At 45.2% G+C, this 20279-nt stretch overlaps 1 protein-coding gene across 14 annotated transcripts in view; it reads right to left on the reverse strand.

Annotated features, from left to right (window-relative positions):
- Phf21a (PHD finger protein 21A) overlaps positions 1 to 20279 on the reverse strand; it is a 158671-nt gene that overhangs the window by 12866 nt on the left and 125526 nt on the right. For 12 of the 14 annotated variants that reach the window (XM_057780283.1, XM_057780279.1, XM_057780272.1 and 9 more), the window contains 7 exons: positions 15277 to 15528; positions 14076 to 14162; positions 11702 to 11995; positions 3997 to 4095; positions 2599 to 2650; positions 1908 to 1987; positions 1413 to 1473 (listed from right to left, as the gene is read on the reverse strand). In XM_057780283.1, coding sequence (XP_057636266.1) covers positions 1413 to 1473; positions 1908 to 1987; positions 2599 to 2650; positions 3997 to 4095; positions 11702 to 11995; positions 14076 to 14162; positions 15277 to 15528 — 925 coding nt within the window. The remainder of the gene's footprint in view (positions 1 to 1412; positions 1474 to 1907; positions 1988 to 2598; positions 2651 to 3996; positions 4096 to 11701; positions 11996 to 14075; positions 14163 to 15276; positions 15529 to 20279) is intronic. The other 2 variants (XM_057780280.1, XM_057780285.1) reach the window with 1 other exon arrangement.

The following is a 20279-nucleotide window of genomic DNA, read 5'->3' on the forward strand; positions in this document are numbered from 1 at the left end:
ATCAACATACAAGTACTGCATGTTAAAGAACAGAACGGGGCATTTTTGTGAAAGGTCCAGTCGGGAGCAATCTACAAGCAGTCTAGAAAAGCAGAGCCCAGGGTCATGGCAGTCTAGGGCGGTCCCTCTCACCACGCACCTACATCGAGGCCCGTGTCTCCTGAACTGCCAGTGATCCTGAGTACAAACCAACCCACCAAAGTCAGGAAAAGGCACTCGTCTGCCTACCAGCACTGGTGAAGGCTTACGTCAGGGTCGTGCAGACGCCACAGAAGCGCTGCCTGTGTCAGTCAGACAGAGCGTGTGTTACAAAGACAGATTTGACTGGTCTTTTCCTAAAGAGTCTAGTGCTGTGCAAAGCGAACTGACAACAAATCCTCTTTGCTTATCCATACAAGATATGTTCAAAGCACCGCGAATGTAGGCTTTAGCCTCTGATCTTTCTGGCTCATTTAACCCCTCTTCTCTAAGCAGACACTACCTCCCAGCAGGACAATTAATTGAGGGCACTGGCTGGGGACCTCTTATCTGAGAACTGTGTGGTCACTGAAAAATAGCTGACCACAAAGCCAAAAAGTAACTATGACTATGGCCCAGGAGCCAGTACAAAGCAGTAACTTAAGGGTTTCCCATCTAGATGGGTTGGTTACTTGCAGGACAGGACTGATGAAAGATTGCACATGTCACTGAGGCTGGCTGTGCCTCAGCAATATAATGGCACATTGGTAGCTCTGTCCACGGCAGACAAAGGTCAGGGTGACCTCCAGTCTCCAAAGGCTCTGAGAGTCTGTGTGTTTGCTCAAAGATCACTTACTCGGCAACCTTTCGAGGCTGTAACTGCAACTCAGGGGCACGTTACCACATGGAGAAAGGGATCTTGGGATAGATTACTAACATTAGAGGGTGATTTCAGTACCTTGTTTATGAGTCAAAGCCTGAGTTATGAAGACCTATTTAGACCCGTGTGATGGGAGTTGCTGCTGTTTTGGGCTGGAAGATGGGAATTTTCCCAGAATATTTTTCTTTCTTAGCTGGAGATGCTCATGATAGAAGATTCTAAGTTCTCTGCAGATCACAGACACTCAGTCCTGTTCTACGCTCACTGACAAGAGGAAACACTGTGCGGAGCACCGAGGCAGCGGCAGCTCGTAGACGGCCTGCTGTGCTGGGGCAGAAAGGCTGCCCCAAGCCATTCTGAGCTCGCCTAGCCAGGACTTGGAAAGTCAGTTTTTAGCCCTGTGCTCAGAGCACTAAGAGATCTCTCTTTCCTCCATGTTCTCAGGAAACAACAACTATTTTCAAGGCTGGAGGAGCTAGGTTCTAAGACAATGGAAAAGAGGAAGGTAGGAGAAAAAGAAAACAACGTAGAAAGCAGAGGCAGAAGCAAGACAGGGTTTTTAAAAGGAACTTACCTCTCTTCCGCGTCCCAGGATGCATTGTGCTGTTAAGGTAAGTGACTGCGCTCTTCTTACGCTTGAGAGAGTTAAGAGGGAGAGGAGACTATTGAATAATACCATGGCTATCAAGAACACCACAAACATGTCTACCACATGCTAACCAGTCTGTGCCAATCATACCACGGTCTCAGCACTAATGTGTTTTATTATACGTATTTGACTATGAGAGAATACTACAAAGGGGCCTGTCTCTGCTCCATGACAGTGTAGTCAAGTCAGGATGAACAAAAACACAGGATTGTATCTACTCACACTTAGCAAAACAAAACCTTAAGAGGCAAGCAGTGATGGATAACGCAGTGGCGTTAGGAGCAGAGAGAAGCCTATCTATCCCTTGGCAGAGCTGAAGGAGCTGAGTACAGCTCTGCTGCTCTAAGCAGGCTCTCAGTAGGAGGGGCTAAGTCACAGATGAAGCCAGAGCACGAGGAGGGCCAGTGCTGGCTGGAGTACCTCTGGCTCAAAGACGGCCCCGCTGTACACCGGGTTCGCCGTTGTTCTTCTCTTTCGCTCCTGCCTCTTGCTTTGGATTTCTTGGGAAGAAAAGGCTTCAGTTAGAAGATAGGAACAAAGAAGCTAAGGAACAGTTCACTATTTAATGTGCTGGGTTTCCTGCAACCAATAAGGAGCAGGGCAAGGATTTTTTACCAAGGCCTCCACTGGAGCAGGCACACTGCTTGAGCCTCTCGGCAGGGAAGGCCAGGGCCCTTCAGAGCACAGCTGGGCCACATTTGCAGACAGCCATTCTCACCAAGTTTTAGACTGATGTGCACACAGGTCTGTGTGAGCTGCATCTACAGACTACCAACCGAAGTTCACCACCCAGAACTAAATAACAAGGGTCACGGAGCCTAGTCACTGCTCTCGGGTCCTGACGGACAGCGCTGGGAAGCAGAGACAAGGACTCATCAGAGGAGCACTTGCTACTGCGCTGAGACAAAAGCAGGAGCCACCTTCATTCAGAAAGCTGGGGAGCTTCCCAGGACAGGAGTGTGAATGGCACCAGGAAGAGGGGGGCCTGGATAGTATGGAAATCCAGTCATACTGGTTGACTAATACTCTATTTGTGCTCTAGGAATTCACGTAAACATCACTTTTAGGAACAAAGCTAGGAAAAAGACATGTGGAGAATATCTTCTCTTACCTTCTAGATGGTCATGTGTCACCAACCCTAGAGACACCATGAAGGCAAGTTTCTGTGGCAGAGAAACAAAAGAATCTATTTCAGTGTGGGATCTCAGGGAGCAGGAAAGCTGCCACCACAGAGGCCTTCTGTTCTGATAAGGGCCAACACTTCCCACTTTGGCGAAGTCACACATCAGCATCTGGACTGACTGCTGTCTGGCTCTTGCCCCGAGAATCCTCTTAAAGAGTACCCATAGTGGAGATGCACGCAGAGGGCCACGCAAGCTTCAGGCTCTAAGCACGCAGTCTTCACTGGATGTAGGAACACCAGCTAATGTTTTCAGTTAAAGATGAAAGCTAAATATCATGGGGCAGTTTCCCTGCAGCTGTACCCCTGAGGTAGAGTGTAAGATCTTTAGACTGGAAAGAGAATGGACTGACCGGTATACTTTGCTCTGGTTGGCTGTGATCTGAAGAGTATGTCTTCACTGTCTACTCATGGCTTTTAAAGACCTCAAGCATTTTTTGTGAATGAGCTACAAGTTTTTCATTAATTTTTGTAACAAGTGCTTCTTTTTGGTTCAAGTTCCAGCCCTTTAAAAAATACAACTGATTTCACCTCAGGAAGAAGAACATTTGATATTAGTTTTTAAAAAAAAAAAAAAAACTGGGCTGGTTCAATAGATCTTTCCTTTTTTTTTTTTTTTTTTCCCAAGACAGGGTTTTTCTGTGTAGCCCTGATGTCCCGGAACTCATTCTATAGACTAGGCTGGCCTCAGACTCAGAAATCTGTCTGTCTTTGCCTCCTGAGCACTGGGATTAAACGTGTCTCCATTCCCGCTCAGCTGATCTTTCCTTTGCTCATTTAAAGTGCCATCACCCTCATGCCACCGTCTGGTATGGCTTCTTTATGAAACCCTCCGTTGTACCCACACCTGCATTTGCGTCAAGGGAGAACGCCCTCTCACCCGTGGGCACACAGTCCGTCGCTTCTCCTGGGCTCTGTCATAGTGAACATTACCGCTGCCAACACACTTCCATACTCAATGGACTACTTTTGAGCCACTAATTCCTTTGGGATCTGTTGCTCTAATGTAATAAACTGAACACACGATGGCAGCCCACAGTGTAACCCCTCAGCTGCTTACATATGTTGTCTGAGCCAAGCCCAGCATTGCCTTCCTTAGGAATGCTGCAGGACCCTGGGAAGTTACCTTTAATCTTCTGTTTCCAGTTTACAGGGTCTATATGAAAACATGTCAGAACTCCTTTCAGCACCTGTACTTGGGCCCTCAGGACTTTGTGTTAAAAAACCTGCCCCAGGTTGACCTGACTTGTAACCACACTGCTGAATGAAAGGAACACTGAGGGGGGCAAAGTCAACAGCCCTGGGGCACATGAGGTGTGCAGGCCCTACCTGAGGGTTCTCTTCTCGTTTTGGTTTTGGTGCAGCAGGTGGAGTGACGGTACGGCTCTCTGCTTGCTTCTCCTCTGTGTCTGGGTGGGATTTAACTGTCTAGGAGAGAACAATTAAGCAAAAATTCAGAATTCATGTTTTATTAAAAGAATTGGAAATAGTTGACTATAGTCAGGAAAAAATGGTGTACTTAAATTTGAAACATTACCAGACAAGTTCATATGATGTATTTGTTGAGGAGGAAGAAAAATGTGAAAGTCCAGCTGGAGACACTGGACTGCACGCCTGAGTAATATGAACCCTATAAATACGATCAGATAAAGGTACAGTTCCTGCATATAAGGATGAAGTGCCAGCAGGTGGAGCACCTGTTGCCAAGCCGGTAACATGAAGTTTGGTCCCCAAGATCCACCTGGCAGATAAGGACAACTAACGTCCCTAGTGTCTCCTGATGTCCATATGTGCACCATAGCACACGCAACGCCCAGGAAATATGATGCTTTGAAAGAAGGCGAACAAGGGCTCAGAGGTCAAAAACATTGGCTTCTCTTGTAGTGGATCTGGGTTCAGTTCTCAGCACCTACATGGCAGCTCATAACCATCTGTAACTCTAATCCCTGGGCCCTCTTTTGATCTGCTTGGGCATCAGACACACACATGGTATTCAGATATAAATTCAGGCAAAATATTCAAACATATAAAATTAAAAGGTGATTAGAAATATTTTTTTTTTTTTGTTTTTTTTCGAGACAGGGTTTCTCTGTGGTTTTGGAGCCTGTCCTGGAACTAGCTCTTGTAGACCAGGCTGGTCTCGAACTCACAGAGATCCGCCTGCCTCTGCCTCCCAAGTGCTGGGATTAAAGGCGTGCGCCACCACCGCCCGGCAATATTTTTTAAAGGCAAAGAGAAACTGAAGTATAGGTTATTTTCCTTGGCTGTGGGATGTGGAGGTTCGCTATATAAGGGCTAAGCTCTGTCCATATGTACTTAAGATGCACAGTCTATCCCAAGGTTTTCTTCTGAACAACCCCTGAACTACCTTTACCTGGGGCACTAAAAACTGACTTGCAAGAGGCGGAAGTTCTGACCCTTCCAGCTCCTTCTAGACGCATTTACGGAAACACACAAATACCAGTACATTACAATCTGTGGACACAAATGGGAGCTAGCACCGGGCAGTCCTGCATGACCGTTCTTACTATGAGCAATAGCTAGTTCTTTTATACATTCTGTAGAAATAAAATCGTTTCAGAACAGAAGACATAAAACCATAGACATAAACTTACTTTTAAAAAACTAATGAAAATTATAGGTGCAATGGTCTTTTGTGAGGTAACAAGTGATTAAGTAATTAGAACAAAATCTGATTATTGATAGACAGGAGCTGAGTGCAAGACTTTAGATTCATAAAAAAAAAGACATCAAAAGTTCGTGAAAACCATAATGATGAAAAGTAATGTACGAGAGCTGAAAAACCTTTACTTTTTCTCTGGCTATTCCCATACCTTTACTTTTTCTCTGGCTATTCCCATACTTTGCCTCTGGCTTTGCCTGCTGTTACATAGGCAAATGTACGACCTGCTTATCAATATGAGGACAGCCACTGTCCTGGGGCCCAGCTGCTGCCTTCACTGCTCTCACCGGAGTCCTGCCATACGTCTCCGTCTGTATTATATGCCATGTGAGCGGGGCTGCTTGCACACTCGTTGTTACTGGAGTCCTTTGAGCCGCACGACACGTCATACTTGCCTCAATACACACTGGCCTTCAGGAGAGTCAATCACATTTCAATCTCTGTCTCAATCCCCTTCTTCTCCTTCCTTACAAACATAGCTTTTAATTTAGTCCCAAAAGGACCCATTTCCTCCATAAAGGAAACCTTTAATTGGAACGCCATTCACAGTGATGTTACTAAGGTCTGGGGTAATCAGAATTAGCTTATTTTTGTGACTTGAACGGGAAAGGACAGAGGAATGAAGAAGGTTGACCACAGGGCTTGTGTTCCATTCCTGCGTGAAACAGTTCCCTGAGAGTCCCTCTCATATTTCCATGGTTGAACAAACACTTGGTGGCAATGCTCCCTGGAGGGGCAAGTCCCTCCGCTCCGAAGATCACCACACCCACATTTCTCTCTCTCTCTCTCTCTCTCTCTCTCTCTGGAAAGAACAACATACTGAGTGTTGGAAAAAGAGCATTAAAAAAAATCTAAACAAAAAGAAAACAATCAAAACATTTGGGGTGGGGTGCTTTCTCTCAAGGACCTCTTGCTCTAGGAGAAGGCTGTCACGTGTCCAGAACCACAGAGACACTAAGGCCAGATGAAGTAGTTTCCTGCCCACAACCAGCAAAAAGTGAGGCCACCAGCCACTTGACTGAGCTTAGACGCAAACTACACAGCTCTAGCTAGGCCTGCTGACAGCTGCAGCTCCGCTCAACTACTCTGACTACAAACTCAGAAGAGACCTGGAGCCCAAACTATCCAGCTAAGCAAAAGGCAGAGGAACAACATTCCTAAAGGATGGGTAAAACAAACAAAACAAACCCAGAAAAATCAAAGCCATCACCTAACAATCCTATATTGTGCTAAAACTATTCTGAAAGAATCAAGGATAAATTAAGAGTTTCAGACACGAAAGCACGGCCTGCACACCTGCCTTAAAGAAAGACAGACAGCAGACCATTACTTGAGCCACAAAGAGAACTCCAGTCAAGGCACTACACAGGTCACATCACAGCAGTTTAGATTAGTAACTGCTCACTCTGCTCCTACATAAAAGATTACTGCACGAGACAACAGTTAAGTCTGTATTAGCGGACACACACTATAAAGATATAATTATGATGTAACATGCACAGCAGGACAGAACTGCACAGGAGTAGAAATTTTGTATGTTACTGAAACTGAACTGGGATCAATTAAAATGAGATTGTTAAAGCTAACTGTGATCTCCATGGTAACTACTAAGAAAATGAAATGTACATGGAAAAGAAGGATATGATGAAGACATGAAAATGTACACTAGGAAAAACAAAAACACAAAGAAGGGCAGTACTGAGGGAACAAGGGAAGAAGAAGGCATAAGGTATGCAGACAGCAACATAGCCGAGTATCTCCTCACTGCTGACCACTGAAACTGAAGGCAGAGAGTGGCAGGATGGGTAAGTTAAGCTCCTGCGAGAGACTCACTTCAGAGTGGAAGGCACGAGGGGTTGAAAGGAAAATGCTAAAAGAGCATTTCTGTGTGTCTTGGGGCTAATCGGTGTACAGTCTGTTCGGTTCCCTTATTCACACGTGTTTTCCTCTGCGTGCTGGAGCCGTTATTTAAACCAGGGAAGTAATACTGTTAGCTACTGGTGTAGGACAGTCTGTCTCTTCAACTCCATCAGTATTTACTTCATAAATCTTGGGACTTTTTTGATAGGTGCATATATTAAAATTCTTATACCGCCTTTTCAGATCAATTCTTTTATACCTGTATTTTGACACAAGAAACATCTATGCCTTTTGTGTTTCTAACTTAGAGTTGACTTTGGTGTAATATAACTATCCCTACATGCTTTTAATATAGCAGAGACAGGTGCAGAGGCAGGGGCAGGGGCAGGGGGAATCTGTGAGTCCAAGGCAAGGCAGAGTTACATAGGGAGACTTTGTCTCAAAACAAATAAAACAAAAAACTCAAACGTGGTCCTTTGGGAAAAAAACATTGACCAAAGTTATAAACTTCTAGAGACCAAGGATAAGGATGAAATAATGAAAAAGCAGGAAAGCGTCATTCTTAATCTTACTTACAGTAAGAAAATAAGGTTTTTAAGAGAGTACATCAGATAATTGTATAACAAACATGTAACATAAAAGAAATGGACAAATCTCTAGAAACACCTTACCCAAGCTGACCAAACATGAGACAGTAAAGCTTAAACAAACACAGCAACAGCAATCAAAGATGGTGGGAGCAGCAGGTACTGGAGTCAGAAGCGGAGCACGGGGCTGTGGTGGCGCCGCACTCATTCATGATGATTAGGCTCTAATTGGAGAGGGGCTGTTCCCCATGACGAGAAAAGTAAATGCCTTCTGAGATGGAATCTTATCTAGAGAATATTACAGATTCGCTCTCTTTCTCTGAGGAGGCCCTGTCAAGAAAAAGGTGCCGCCGAACTAATCACACACTACACAGAAATCCTTCAGAAAGGAAGTGTGACTGACGAAGCAGTCACCTCAACCTTCGACAGCCACCAGTCTCAGAGCAAGACCCTCAACCAGCGGCAACATGACCACTCGCCGAAGGCTTTAAAACTCAGCTATGTAACGGCAGCCTGAGATCGCAGCACACTGCATACATGACTCAGGGAGAGCAGGTTGTGGACCTGGACTTTTGTATGTCTCACTGAACCGCAGTGGGCTAGAACCAAAGCCCATGGTGTTGGGCTCAGGCTCTGTAAGCTCCTCCTCTCCTCTCTCAGAACCACAGTAAGGCAGACAGCAGAGGCTCTCTAGTGAGGGTGGGTAAGAAGACTCCCGACAGACAGAGTGAACCCATTGCTAGTATAACTCTACTGCCTTCTTTCCTTCGTCAAAGAGAGAGGCCGTGGGTCAACACAGCCTGGACGTTTCCTTCCCTGGGGCAAAGCCTCAACGACTGCTGCAAATGCCCAAGAGACTGAGCTCCGTGTTGATGAGCTTTGATTTCTTTCCTCTTTATCTTTATATACAAACAGCATGGCCGGGCGGTGGTGGCGCACGCCTTTAATCCCAGCACTCGGGAGGCAGAGGCAGGCGGATCTCTGTGAGTTCGAGGCCAGCCTGGTCTACAAAGGGAGTTCCAGGACAGGCTCCAAAGCTACAGAGAAACCCTGTCTCGAAAAACCAAAAAAAAAAAAAAAAAAAAAAAAAAAAAAAAACAGCATGAGGAACAAAGCAGCTGGCACTTGTCTGTTTTGTTGTTTGTTTGCGGGATGAAACCCAGGTCCTTGTGCATACCAGACCAGAGCTCCATCACTGGGCTACATCCCTAATGCTAACATGTTTTCAAGAAGTGAAGAAGGTTAACTGAAGAAACAGCAAACCTAGTGAGCCTCGAGAACCCTGTGCACACAGGCTTAGTAAATCTCTGAACAGGTGACTACTTGTCTCCTATGTTAGCTCACCTAGGAGAAGCTCAGCAGAAGCTCCGAAGAAGGGAATCCCAAGAACCGGCCTAATCTGAGGGCTGCTAGGCCAGATGGCCTGCCAACTTAACTAGCAACGACTGGATTCCTATATTCTGACAGAGAGGATGCCAGGACATACTAGCCTTCAACTTAGAACTTCTATGCTATTCAAATCAAACCACAAAACATCGTCAACATGACTGTGCAAGACATAAAAAGATGCCTAAAATCTAGAGAAGACTGGGTTAAATACATGGTGTGCTTTAAAATTCTGTTAGTATGTAAACAGAAAATATTTAGAGGCACATAATAGAAAATGTTAATAGCGATGAACTGCTGGTGGTAAAGTTAGACTAAAATTACAGAAAGTGCATAGGTTATGGGGACAGCATCTTATATAACTTATATTTCTGTGATGTCTACATTTTAAAATCACATGTAATATCTGTATAATCAGAAAAATAAATGAAAAAATAAGATGAAAATGAAAATAGTTTTCTTTATTTACCAGAAGTGATAGAGAAGCGATGGGAAGTGGCACTTGACACCACTTTCTGAGGCGCACTCAGGCCCCACGATAATGTGCATTGGTGTTTTATCATGGGTGTTGGGTTCCCTGGAATCCGAGTTACAGACAGCTGTGAGCTGCCATGTGGGTGCTGGGAATTGAACCCAGGTCCTCTGGTAGAGCAGTCAGTGCTCTTAACCACTGAGCCATCTCTTCAGCCTCACTCCCCACCAGCACTTCCGAGGGTCAGCACAGCCCTCGAGGTCTTGTCCCCTAAGTCTTGAGCACTGAAGGACTGCTGTCAAATAGTCTCAAAACCTCTGATCTAAAGTTGGTGCTAATAATTTAGTTCGGTGGTGCTGGCACACACCTTTAATTCCAACATTCAGGATGCAGAGGCAGGTGGATCTCTGTGAGTTCGAGGTCAGCCTGGTCTACAGAGTGAGTTTCAGGAAAGGCCCCAAAGCTACAGAGAAACCCTGTCTTGACTCCCCCCGCCCCTCAAAAAAAAAAATCCTAGCAAGCCCCTCGAAGCACTTGCTGGTGTTTGGGCAGCTCTGCAGGAATGGTGATGAGCCATCTTGTGTGTTTCTTGATTCAGCTCTGCTACGTGGATGAGTGGTCTGAGTCAAGAAGGTCGAAGCAGCATTCCCGTGCTACGCCCACCAGTGGCCAGCCTTTCTGAATCATGGTTGCTTACCCAATCAGGCAGAAGACTGAGATCCACCAGAGACTTTTTTGTTTGTTTGATTTTTGAGATAGAGTTTCTCTACATAGCTTTGGAGCCTGTCCTGGATCTCACTCTGTAGACTAGGCTGGCCTTGAACTCAGAGAGATCCACCTGCCTCTGCATCCTGAATGCTGGGATCAAAGGCGTGCATCACCACTACCCAGCTAGAGACTGTTTTCACATAAATGGGAAGTCAAGTCTGAGCAATTAGAAACAGACCAAGATAATGACTTTTTGAGGCAGGCACATAATTGAAAGGGTTAATAATAAGTACTAAAGATAAATTTTTATTAAAATTTCAGGAAATAAATTAGGAGGACAGACTATCCTACAATTTACATTTCTGTGATGTTAGTATTTCTTAAAAACACATATATTATCTCTATGATCAGAAAAAGAAATGAAGAAAATAAAATGAAAATGACAAAAAGCTTTTTCTTCTCAAAGAAAAGTGAGATTTAGGGACAGAAAGTGACAGCACAGAAGTGACAGTACTTCAAGGAGCTTAGAGGTCTAAAGCTGAGTAGGGTGTCCTGGCTCAGACTGGCTCCAAGCCGTGACTATCTTCCTGCCTCAGGCTCCTGGGTATTGTGCTTACAAATATGCCCCACCACGCTGGGCAGGCCAGTGATTAGTTAAAGCAACTTTCTTGAAAACTTGCCTTTGTCTGAAGGACTCCTTCTCATCACTGGTCTTTCTCCAGATGGTGAAGTGACTGTCTGGAGACCCCCTCCCTGCGGTCATACCTTTACTGGCTTTACTCTAGTCTCACTCAAGTATGAGAACAATCTGACTTTAGAAAACATCAATGCAGGGCTCCAATATCTGAACTGAAATGTCTGCTACATCTAGTCTAGAGCTCAGAGGGTGAGTTCTGGAAAGTGAAAATCTGTGATGATGGCAGAAGTCCCCGAGATGAAGTCCTTCCCTGCTCTGTTTACTGTCCCTGACTGACCTCCACAGCCAGGTCCACACCTGGGTTCTTCCCGGGTGAAGCCAGACGTGCTTTCTGTTTCAGGTGTGGGATTGGGGTGGGGAGTGGGAGACAGGCTTCCTCACTGCCAATTTCTGCAGCAGCCAGCAGGGGGAGCCCACTCACACAAGACTCTGAAGCCAGCAACCCTGGGAAAGCAACCCAACTTTCTTCTGGAGAAACAGCTCTTGGATGTGAATGAATTATCATACAACAAAGCAATAGGATGTTGACTTGGTGCTGAGATGAAGAACCCCTGACAAGACATACTTAGAAAGTATCTAGTAGCTACTGCTTCAAAGTCAGGGCCACTGCCACAGCAGGCACATAAGCACTCTGGCCATACCTGCTTCTCAAGGCTTGGTTTGCTAAGCTGTACAGTCTGAGGTCCAGCGAGTCTGGTCCCTGGAGTAGCTATCACAATGCTGGTGAGCTGGGCCATGGGGAACGTTTTGGCTATGGTTGCGGTCTGTCCATTGACGACACGAACAGGATGGATGGAATTCTGGGATGTGGGGAGGGTTGTGGGTGTAAACTTGGTCAGCATGACAGGCCTCTGGATAAGCTGAGGAGCTGCAAGCATGGGAGGAGGCGCTGGAGCAATAGGAATGTTATTCTGGGCCACAGGCTTGGGTCGGACCTATGAGAGAGAGAATAATACTCATTACTGGAGGTAAGCAGACTGGAGCCAGATGTGGCTTGTGACAGTCTTCTAAGTCAGTCCCGTGATGGCTGCTCCTGAGATGGTAGTAAGAGCTGCATTTAACATTGTTATAAACACCTGTGGATATATGTCCCTAAAACATAAAAGCTTCATGAAATCTGCACCACAAGAGAAACATGGACGAAACCTTTAATTCTTTATTGAAACCTTTCATAGGGCTACTGTGGGAATAAAAATAGCTGTATGAAGTGTCTAGACGACAGCGGGCTTCATGTCATTTCCGCTAAGGTCCTGACTACTCTTTCTATCCACTCTTAAGTACATCCAACCTGTGGTTTGCATAGCAAAAGAAGGAATTTCTAAAACACTAAGTGTGATCATGTCATGTACTTGCCCAAAGATCCTTCCACTGATCTACACTGCTGCTAGGATACAGCCCATATCTCAGCACAGCGGCAAGGGCCCCAGGCTGTTTCCAGTACACTTTTCTAGGCTCTTTCTCAAAGTCTAACCAGGTCAGCTTCATGGGCTCTGCACAGCCATAGCAATCTCCTTAGTTCCTTGAACACACGTGTGTCCCCACTGCACACACACAGTTTACACTGTCCTCTCAGACGTGTGTGTCCCCCACTGCACACACACAGTTTACACTGTCCTCTCAGACGTGTTTGTCCCCACTGCACACACGCAGTTTACACTGTCCTCTCAGACGTGTGTCCCCACTGCACACACGCAGTTTACACTGTCCTCTCAGACGTGTTTGTCCCCACTGCACACACACAGTTTACACTGTCCTCTCAGACGTGTGTGTCCCCCACTGCACACACGCAGTTTACACTGTCCTCTCAGACGTGTGTGTCCCCCACTGCACACACGCAGTTTACACTGTCCTCTCAGACGTGTTTGTCCCCACTGCACACACACAGTTTACACTGTCCTCTCAGACGTGTTTGTCCCCACTGCACACACGCAGTTTACACTGTCCTCTCAGACGTGTGTCCCCACTGCACACACGCAGTTTACACTGTCCTCTCAGACGTGTGTCCCCACTGCACACACGCAGTTTACACTGTCCTCTCAGACGTGTTTGTCCCCACTGCACACACGCAGTTTACACTGTCCTCTCAGACGTGTTTGTCCCCACTGCACACACGCAGTTTACACTGTCCTCTCAGACGTGTGTGTCCCCACTGCACACACACAGTTTACACTGTCCTCTCAGACGTGTTTGTCCCCACTGCACACACGCAGTTTACACTGTCCTCTCAGACGTGTGTCCCCACTGCACACACGCAATTTTTAAATTTCTTCATCAAAATTTAGGCCTCCCACTGAACATATTCTTCAAGGAAATCATGAACAGACCTTCTCCATCAGTCCAGAATGGTGAGAGTCCCTTCCACATGCTCGCCTACCATGCTTTCCTATGGACACTTTAATCCCTACAGGTACCGCTGATGATGCTCTCGGACAGCTGAGAGCTGCATCTTGAAAATCAGCATATCTAGGGAACAAAAGCTTGGTACAATGTTTTGCTACCCACAGGACTTATTAAAGATCTCTCTGGAAAATAACAAGATGGCCTTCTCTCATGCTAGCACTGTACGACTCCTCACAGACTCCGTTCTCTTCTCTTCCTGAAAGCTGTACCTCAGAGAGTAACTCTTGGCCTTTCTATTGGAGGGACCACCTGGAGACCACCAGGGCTGGTCTAGTGCTGGGAGAATGTCAGGGGTGAGAAGCAACACAACTGCTTAGGCCTGGGCAGAAAAGCACGATGCAGACCCGAACTCCATCTTCCGTAAGCAAGGTCACAGGGGTTTGTTTGGCCGTCTCTACTCCTTTTAGCAGAGGGAAAAGACATCAAAAGTGGTGCACATCTCTGTTCCCTAGAGCCAGAACAGTTCTGACTGTATTCCCAAGGAGTTAGTGGTGCCATGACGGCATTCTCTTGGCGCTTTACACTTATTTCTGCTCCACTTTCTCCTGTCACAAGGGCAGGCACACGAGGTCTGCATGCCACCTTACCCACCATTACTCTCCACTGGTTTCTCACCTGTGGGAGGAAGTTTGGACGTGGAGTGAGCCTAGGAGGAGGGATAAACTGTGGTACTTTGATGGGCTGAGGAGGTGTTGCTTGAACCTGTTTAAAACAAGCAAACAAAAAGAGGAAAGATAAATAAACCTGAGGGGCAGTCACATTCAGTGTTAGAGGCAGACATTCAAAAGGCACAGGTGCCTGCTCCCCACACCACACAGCATCCCCACCATACTGCCATGCAGCTCACTATGTGAATTAACACTGCTTTAGAAGCTTGTTCTTTCCCCCTGCACACTGTCTCTCACACGCCTTATGCAGAACAAAGTAGACACAGCAAACCTGGACAATTTTCTCTAACACTCATGAACTCTCTTACACTTAGATAGTTTAAGAGTCTGGATCCCCTCCCCCCGCAACCCCCCCCCCCCTCGTAAGATTCAAGCTTCACCCAACAGAGAATGGCTGAACGGCTTTCTTCCTGACCCCAGCATCTGGCTGAGACAGGACGGAATTTCCAAGGACTCCGGGTAGATGACAAAGCTTCACTTCGTTGCTACTTTTACTCATTATTGGCCAATATTCAAAAAGTCACCATGAGCTTTGTCATGGGAAGAAGATAACTGAGTGTCACAGTCTGGACCTGGTTCTCATAAACTTCCAAGAACAACAGTGCCTACACGCCTCGACCCTGGACATCTCACGGACAGTCTTGTTCTGGTGTTCCCTCCAGGGCATCCTCCTTCTGGCAGCACTTAGCGTTGGCACATTAACCTCTGAATTTCTTTAAAATTTTTAAAGTGTGCCCCAACCAACCCTAATTACTTCAGGGGCTGCATTCAAATTAGAGTGATAATGAACTGAACGAAGGTAACAGGGTTTTCCTCAAAGCAGAGTACAGCACAGGGGCTTTCAGCACTCAGAATCCGTGGGAGTCAGGGGCAGGTGGCAGTGGACAGAATGGAGGGAAACAGAATGAAACAGTGTGTGTCTTTGTGAAGGACAGTTTTCCTCCGAAACCAAGTCCTACTTTGACCTACTAAATCTGGTTCCTGATGTCAAGACACCTCTGTAGTTAACTGACAGGCCCATAGGGGAGTTCGCTTTGCTAGGAAAATGCTAGGAGCTCAGAAACCAGTAGGAGCTTAAAATGGAAACACTACAATGCACAACCTGAACCCTCTCATGTGAACACACTGAGTAGCAGCTACTGGCTTACCAGAGTGACTGTGTTTTTTGCCACAATTTGGACAGCCTCTGCCCCAGGCCCAGTGACCTTACTAGACGTCTGGAGGTTGACTGGTGTGTTCTGCACATCAGTGCTGAGCACAGCTTTCTGACTGTTGATGGCGGTCACCATAGCAATGGTAGGTCTCTGGCCCACAACAGAGGCAGGCATGGTCGCAGTTGCTGCTTTCAAGACGAGAGGTAGTGTCTTTGTGGTGATCATAGAAGCTGTAGTTACAGTCTTCTAGGAGACACGAGAACAGACGTTAGGACACTGAAACGTGACCCCACTGAACAATACGCTTCTCAACTCCCAGAGGAAACAAAGCAGCCAAGTTTGTCTATGAAATGAACATTTGTGATGTAGAATATGCTTCTTACTATAGAGAAAGACAATCTCTAGTTTTCAAGTTAGGGTCACTTGTAAACAGGAAAGTTCTAAGCAAAGGACAGTGCACATCTACAAGTACAGAACACAAGTGCACTTAAAGCCTCTGGGTTTTCTAACTGATGCAGTCAGTTAATTCACATCTAAGCTGAACGTTGTCTCTGTCCCTGATTGCTAACCTCACCAGTCTGGCTATTTGCCACCTGTGACACAGAGCAAAGGGTCCCTGGAGAAGTGGAAGGGAAACTCACAGGAGGACCAGCATAACTGCTGCCTCGGATGTAGTAAACCCCAAGTTACAGATAATGATGCTGTCAACGAGCATAGGAAATACCAGTTCTCTATTCCAAAGAGGGCTGTGCCACTACCTACAGTCTTCCCTCTGGAGAGCTGATGTGGAAGTGATCAGAGAGGGAGGGAAACCAACAAGGTAGGAACAAACACCTGGGTTTCCAAGGCCTTAGGAAACAGAGAAGCTTTAGTAAGGACTTGACTGATGCTTCTAGGCTATTTCCAAAGTGCTGAAGGTGCATTTGCCTAACTTTTTACTAGAACAATTACAACGTCTGTTAAAGATGTGTGTTTCATGGCGCACACATCTATCTACCCGGCACTACTACAAATCACTCAAGATGCAGACCTTTTAGGAACACAAACATTCATCTCCAACTCACTGGTTCTAATATTTATTCCGCTTTAATTTCCCCTCCTAAAATATACTCTACAGCTTGGTAGCCACTAGCAACACCTGGCCTTTCATAAACTTTAATTAAAAAATTAAAAGGCCAGTCCTGCACTTGTACTCATCATATTTTTCTAAGCCACATGTGGCAAGAAACTAGCAGCTGGACAGTGGGTGAGAGCATGCCCAGCTCTGCAGGGGTCACCTAGCAGCTGGACAGTGGGTGAGAGCATGCCCAGCTCTGCAGGGGTCACCTAGCAGCTGGACAGTGGGGTGAGAGCATGCCCAGCTCTGCAGGGGTCACTGGGAGTCCTTTCTCCTCCACACCCCTGGAAAACCTCCCTGAGGAGTTTCACCTCCATGCTGTATGAGCACCATGTATCCAGCTACTGTGTGTAGTTACTTACCTTTTCTGCCTGACATATGCATGCATGCACACACATTCAGCTTTTAAAATCTCCTTTCAACAACAACATCAACAACAAAACATAATAATGTGGTTTCATCCATCCCATAATTTAAATCAGCAATCCTATAATTAAAAGCCCCCAAATCAACATGGGCAGCTTATGCTATCTGCCATTGCCTTCTCAATGTGGAATGGTACCTGGGCAACAAGTCAGCGTTGAAAGCCATACAACAGCCAAAGGCCATTTTATCACTTGAAGTGCTGGAGAATGTAGCAGCGCAGGCTCGCTCACAAAGCCAGTCCTTGCAGAGTTTTAAACACAGTATACTATCAGCCTCAATCCTGGCGTACCACAGGCTGTGGATGTGAAGCTGTGGTCAGCAGAACTCAATAACACAGATTTTAAAGCAGTTTGTGTGTTGATGTTGCTTTAAATGAAGTCAATGCACTTGTGTGAAACACTTCTAGTTGAGGCAAATCATTACTAATACTGGATCAACTCAAAACTGATTATTCTAGTAAATACTGAATAAAAATACAAATAAATATACCTAAATTATATACTTAACCATTAATTCAATGCTTCTATAACATTAAACCTGATGAGTTACTTGACACTGTAACTAAGCATTTTTATTCTCCTTTACATGTATTTAATTGTGGCTAATTTCATTCCATATATTCTAACATCCATGTAATTCTACATAACACATAGGCCAAAGATGTAATGCAAATGTCTCAGTGATAGCTTCTTAAAGAATGTATTCATGACCTATTTAAGTTCTCACTCTGATCTGCTACTCTATTCCAAATATTAGGGAACATTAAGCAAACTCTTGAAGTGCTAGGGTTTAGATGAGAAGGGGACTTTGACATATAAACATACTAAAAATGTCTCTACTGTCCCAAAAGGAAGAAGAGAAGAATCAAAGGCAATGATTTTCATGGAAGTTGTGTTTGGAACTGGTTAGCTAATTCTGTTTGAGCCTGATGATCTTGAAGAGAAGGTAGCAGATATTACACTTCCATAAAGTTCTTTAATTATGACAAAACTTGAAGTCTACAAGCTAGAAGTTCATGCAGACATACAGGCAGTAACAATAATGGTAAAATTCTTTTTGTTTTACTTTAATTAAAAAATTTTAAGATTTATTCACTATTATTTTTGTAATGCTGAGTGTGGTAGTTTAAGTGCAACTGGCACCTATAATCTCATAGGGAGAGGCACTATTAGGAGGTGTGGCTTTGTTGGGTGAGAAAGAGTGCCACTGTGCAGGTGGGCTTTGAGACCTCATATATGCTCAAGCTTCACTCACTGTGACACTCAGACCACTTCCTGCAGCCTGTGGCATCAAGATGTAGCTCCTTTCCACTCTCAGCTCCTTCTCCAGCATCATGTTTGTTTACCTGCTGCTATGTCCCACCAAGGTGACAATGAAATAAACCTCTGAAACTATAAACCACCCAATAAATGTTGCCATGGCCATGGTGTCTCTTCACAGCAATAGACATCCTAACTAAGACATTGAGGATGGAAAATAGGATCTGAAATATGCTAGACAAGTACTCTATTACTAAGCTACAGCCCCAACACATTAGAATCTTTTTGTTGTCATTTTGTTTTGTTTTTCAAAACACTGTTTCTCTTGTAACAGCCCTGGTTGTCCTAGAACTCAATTTGTAGACCAGACTGGTCTTGAACTTACAGGGTCCTCCATCCTCTGCCTTCCAGAGTGCTGGAATTAAAGATGTTTGCCACCATGTCCAGCTAGACTCCTAAAAAAAAAACCTGACTTATTTTATGTGTATGATGTTTTGTCTGCAGGTATATATGTGCACCACGTGCATACCTGGTGCGTACAGAGACCAGAAGAAGCCATCAATCTGCTGCTACTTAGAGCTATTGATGTCAGGCAGTACCACTGAAAATTAAACTGGGTTCCTCTGTAAGATCAGTGATACTATTAACTTCCAAGCCTCTGCATCCCCTCTTTTATTATGGTGTGTTTACTTATTTATCAACTTATTTGGATAAATTTGTGTGTGTGCAGATGTGCAGACATGTGGAGGCCAGAGGCCAACTTCAGGTACTGTTCTTCAGTTATCAACTTTGCTTTTATCTTTAAACTTATTTATTTAGTGTGTGCACATGTATGCCTGGGTGTGTGTGTGTGCACCCCATGCTTACAGGTGCCTGGAGAGCCAGAAGGAGGAACTTCATTTCCTGGAACTGGACTTACAAATTGTTGCATGCCTCTTGATGTGGGTGCTGGGGACTGAGCCCAGGTCTTCTTCAAGAGCACCAAATGCTGTTAACTGGTGAGCCATCTCTGCAGCCCTCATCTTGTGTTTTGAGACAGGACCACTCACTGGAATCTTGAACTTACAGATTCAGCTAGGCTGGCTGGCCAGCAAGCTCCATTCTCCTATCTCTGCTCCTCTAGCACCGGTAACAAAAAAACACACATGACCATGCACTATTCTTTTTTATGTAAGTGCTGGGTGTAGAACTCAGTCCTTCATGCTTATACAGCAAGCACTTTCCCAACTGAACCACCTCCTCAGGCCCATCGGTTCCTCTTAAAAAAGTACATTCATAACATATATCTGTCTGTAGAGGTCAAGTCTGAATAATTTTCTTAATCAAATATTAATTCCAAATATGTCCTTTCAGTGTGTTAGGTCAAATGCCCCTTCCAGTAGAACATTTCCACAGTTGCATCAGGCTAGAACACTAAGCCCCACTTAGCTCTAAGTCTCACCTGCACCTTCATTCCAGATCTCCACCAGTGGAGAACCCGCATACATTCTCAAGAATGTGGACTTGACGTGAACATGCTATCTCTATGGATAATAAAAACATATCACCCTTTTGGATGATTCTTTTTACATGGTCCCAAAAGCGACACTGGGACAGCTACCTGCCTAACTGCTACAAGCTTCAGAAAAACAATTCCAGAAGAGGTTGAATCACTGTAAAAACAAATACAAACAGACACCCAGAAGTCTCCAGTAAGACTCTAACTCAGCGGGGTGCTCAGTGATCTGTCTTTGTTGAAGACAAGTAGAAAATCATTTAGCATGCATGTATGCACAGATAAGTGTGTTCATGTGTGTTGCTAGGTTTGGACATGGTTGGCAAGCATTCTATTGCTGAGTTCCATTCCCAATGGAAATCATTTAGCTTTTTTTCCCCTCAATCTTTTTTTTTTTTTTTTTTTTGAGATAAGATCTCATGAAGCCCATGCTGGCCTCAAACTTTAACTGCCTATGTAGTCAAAGGTGACTGACTTCCTGATCCCCCTGCCTCTACCTCAGAGTGCTGGGATCATAGACATAAACCACCACACCTGGTTTTATGTGGTGCTGAGAATCAAACCCATGGCTTCATGAATGAGCCACACTCACAACTCAGTCATTTAACTTTTGCTCCCTAGAAGGCTCTTTCATTCTGCCAGTGCATTTAACTGATCCAGAAAACTTTGTTTGGTGTTAGTTGAGTTTAGGACAGCTGGC

This window comes from Chionomys nivalis, chromosome 9 (genome assembly GCF_950005125.1).
Source record: "Chionomys nivalis chromosome 9, mChiNiv1.1, whole genome shotgun sequence".
Lineage (NCBI taxonomy): Eukaryota > Metazoa > Chordata > Mammalia > Rodentia > Cricetidae > Chionomys > Chionomys nivalis.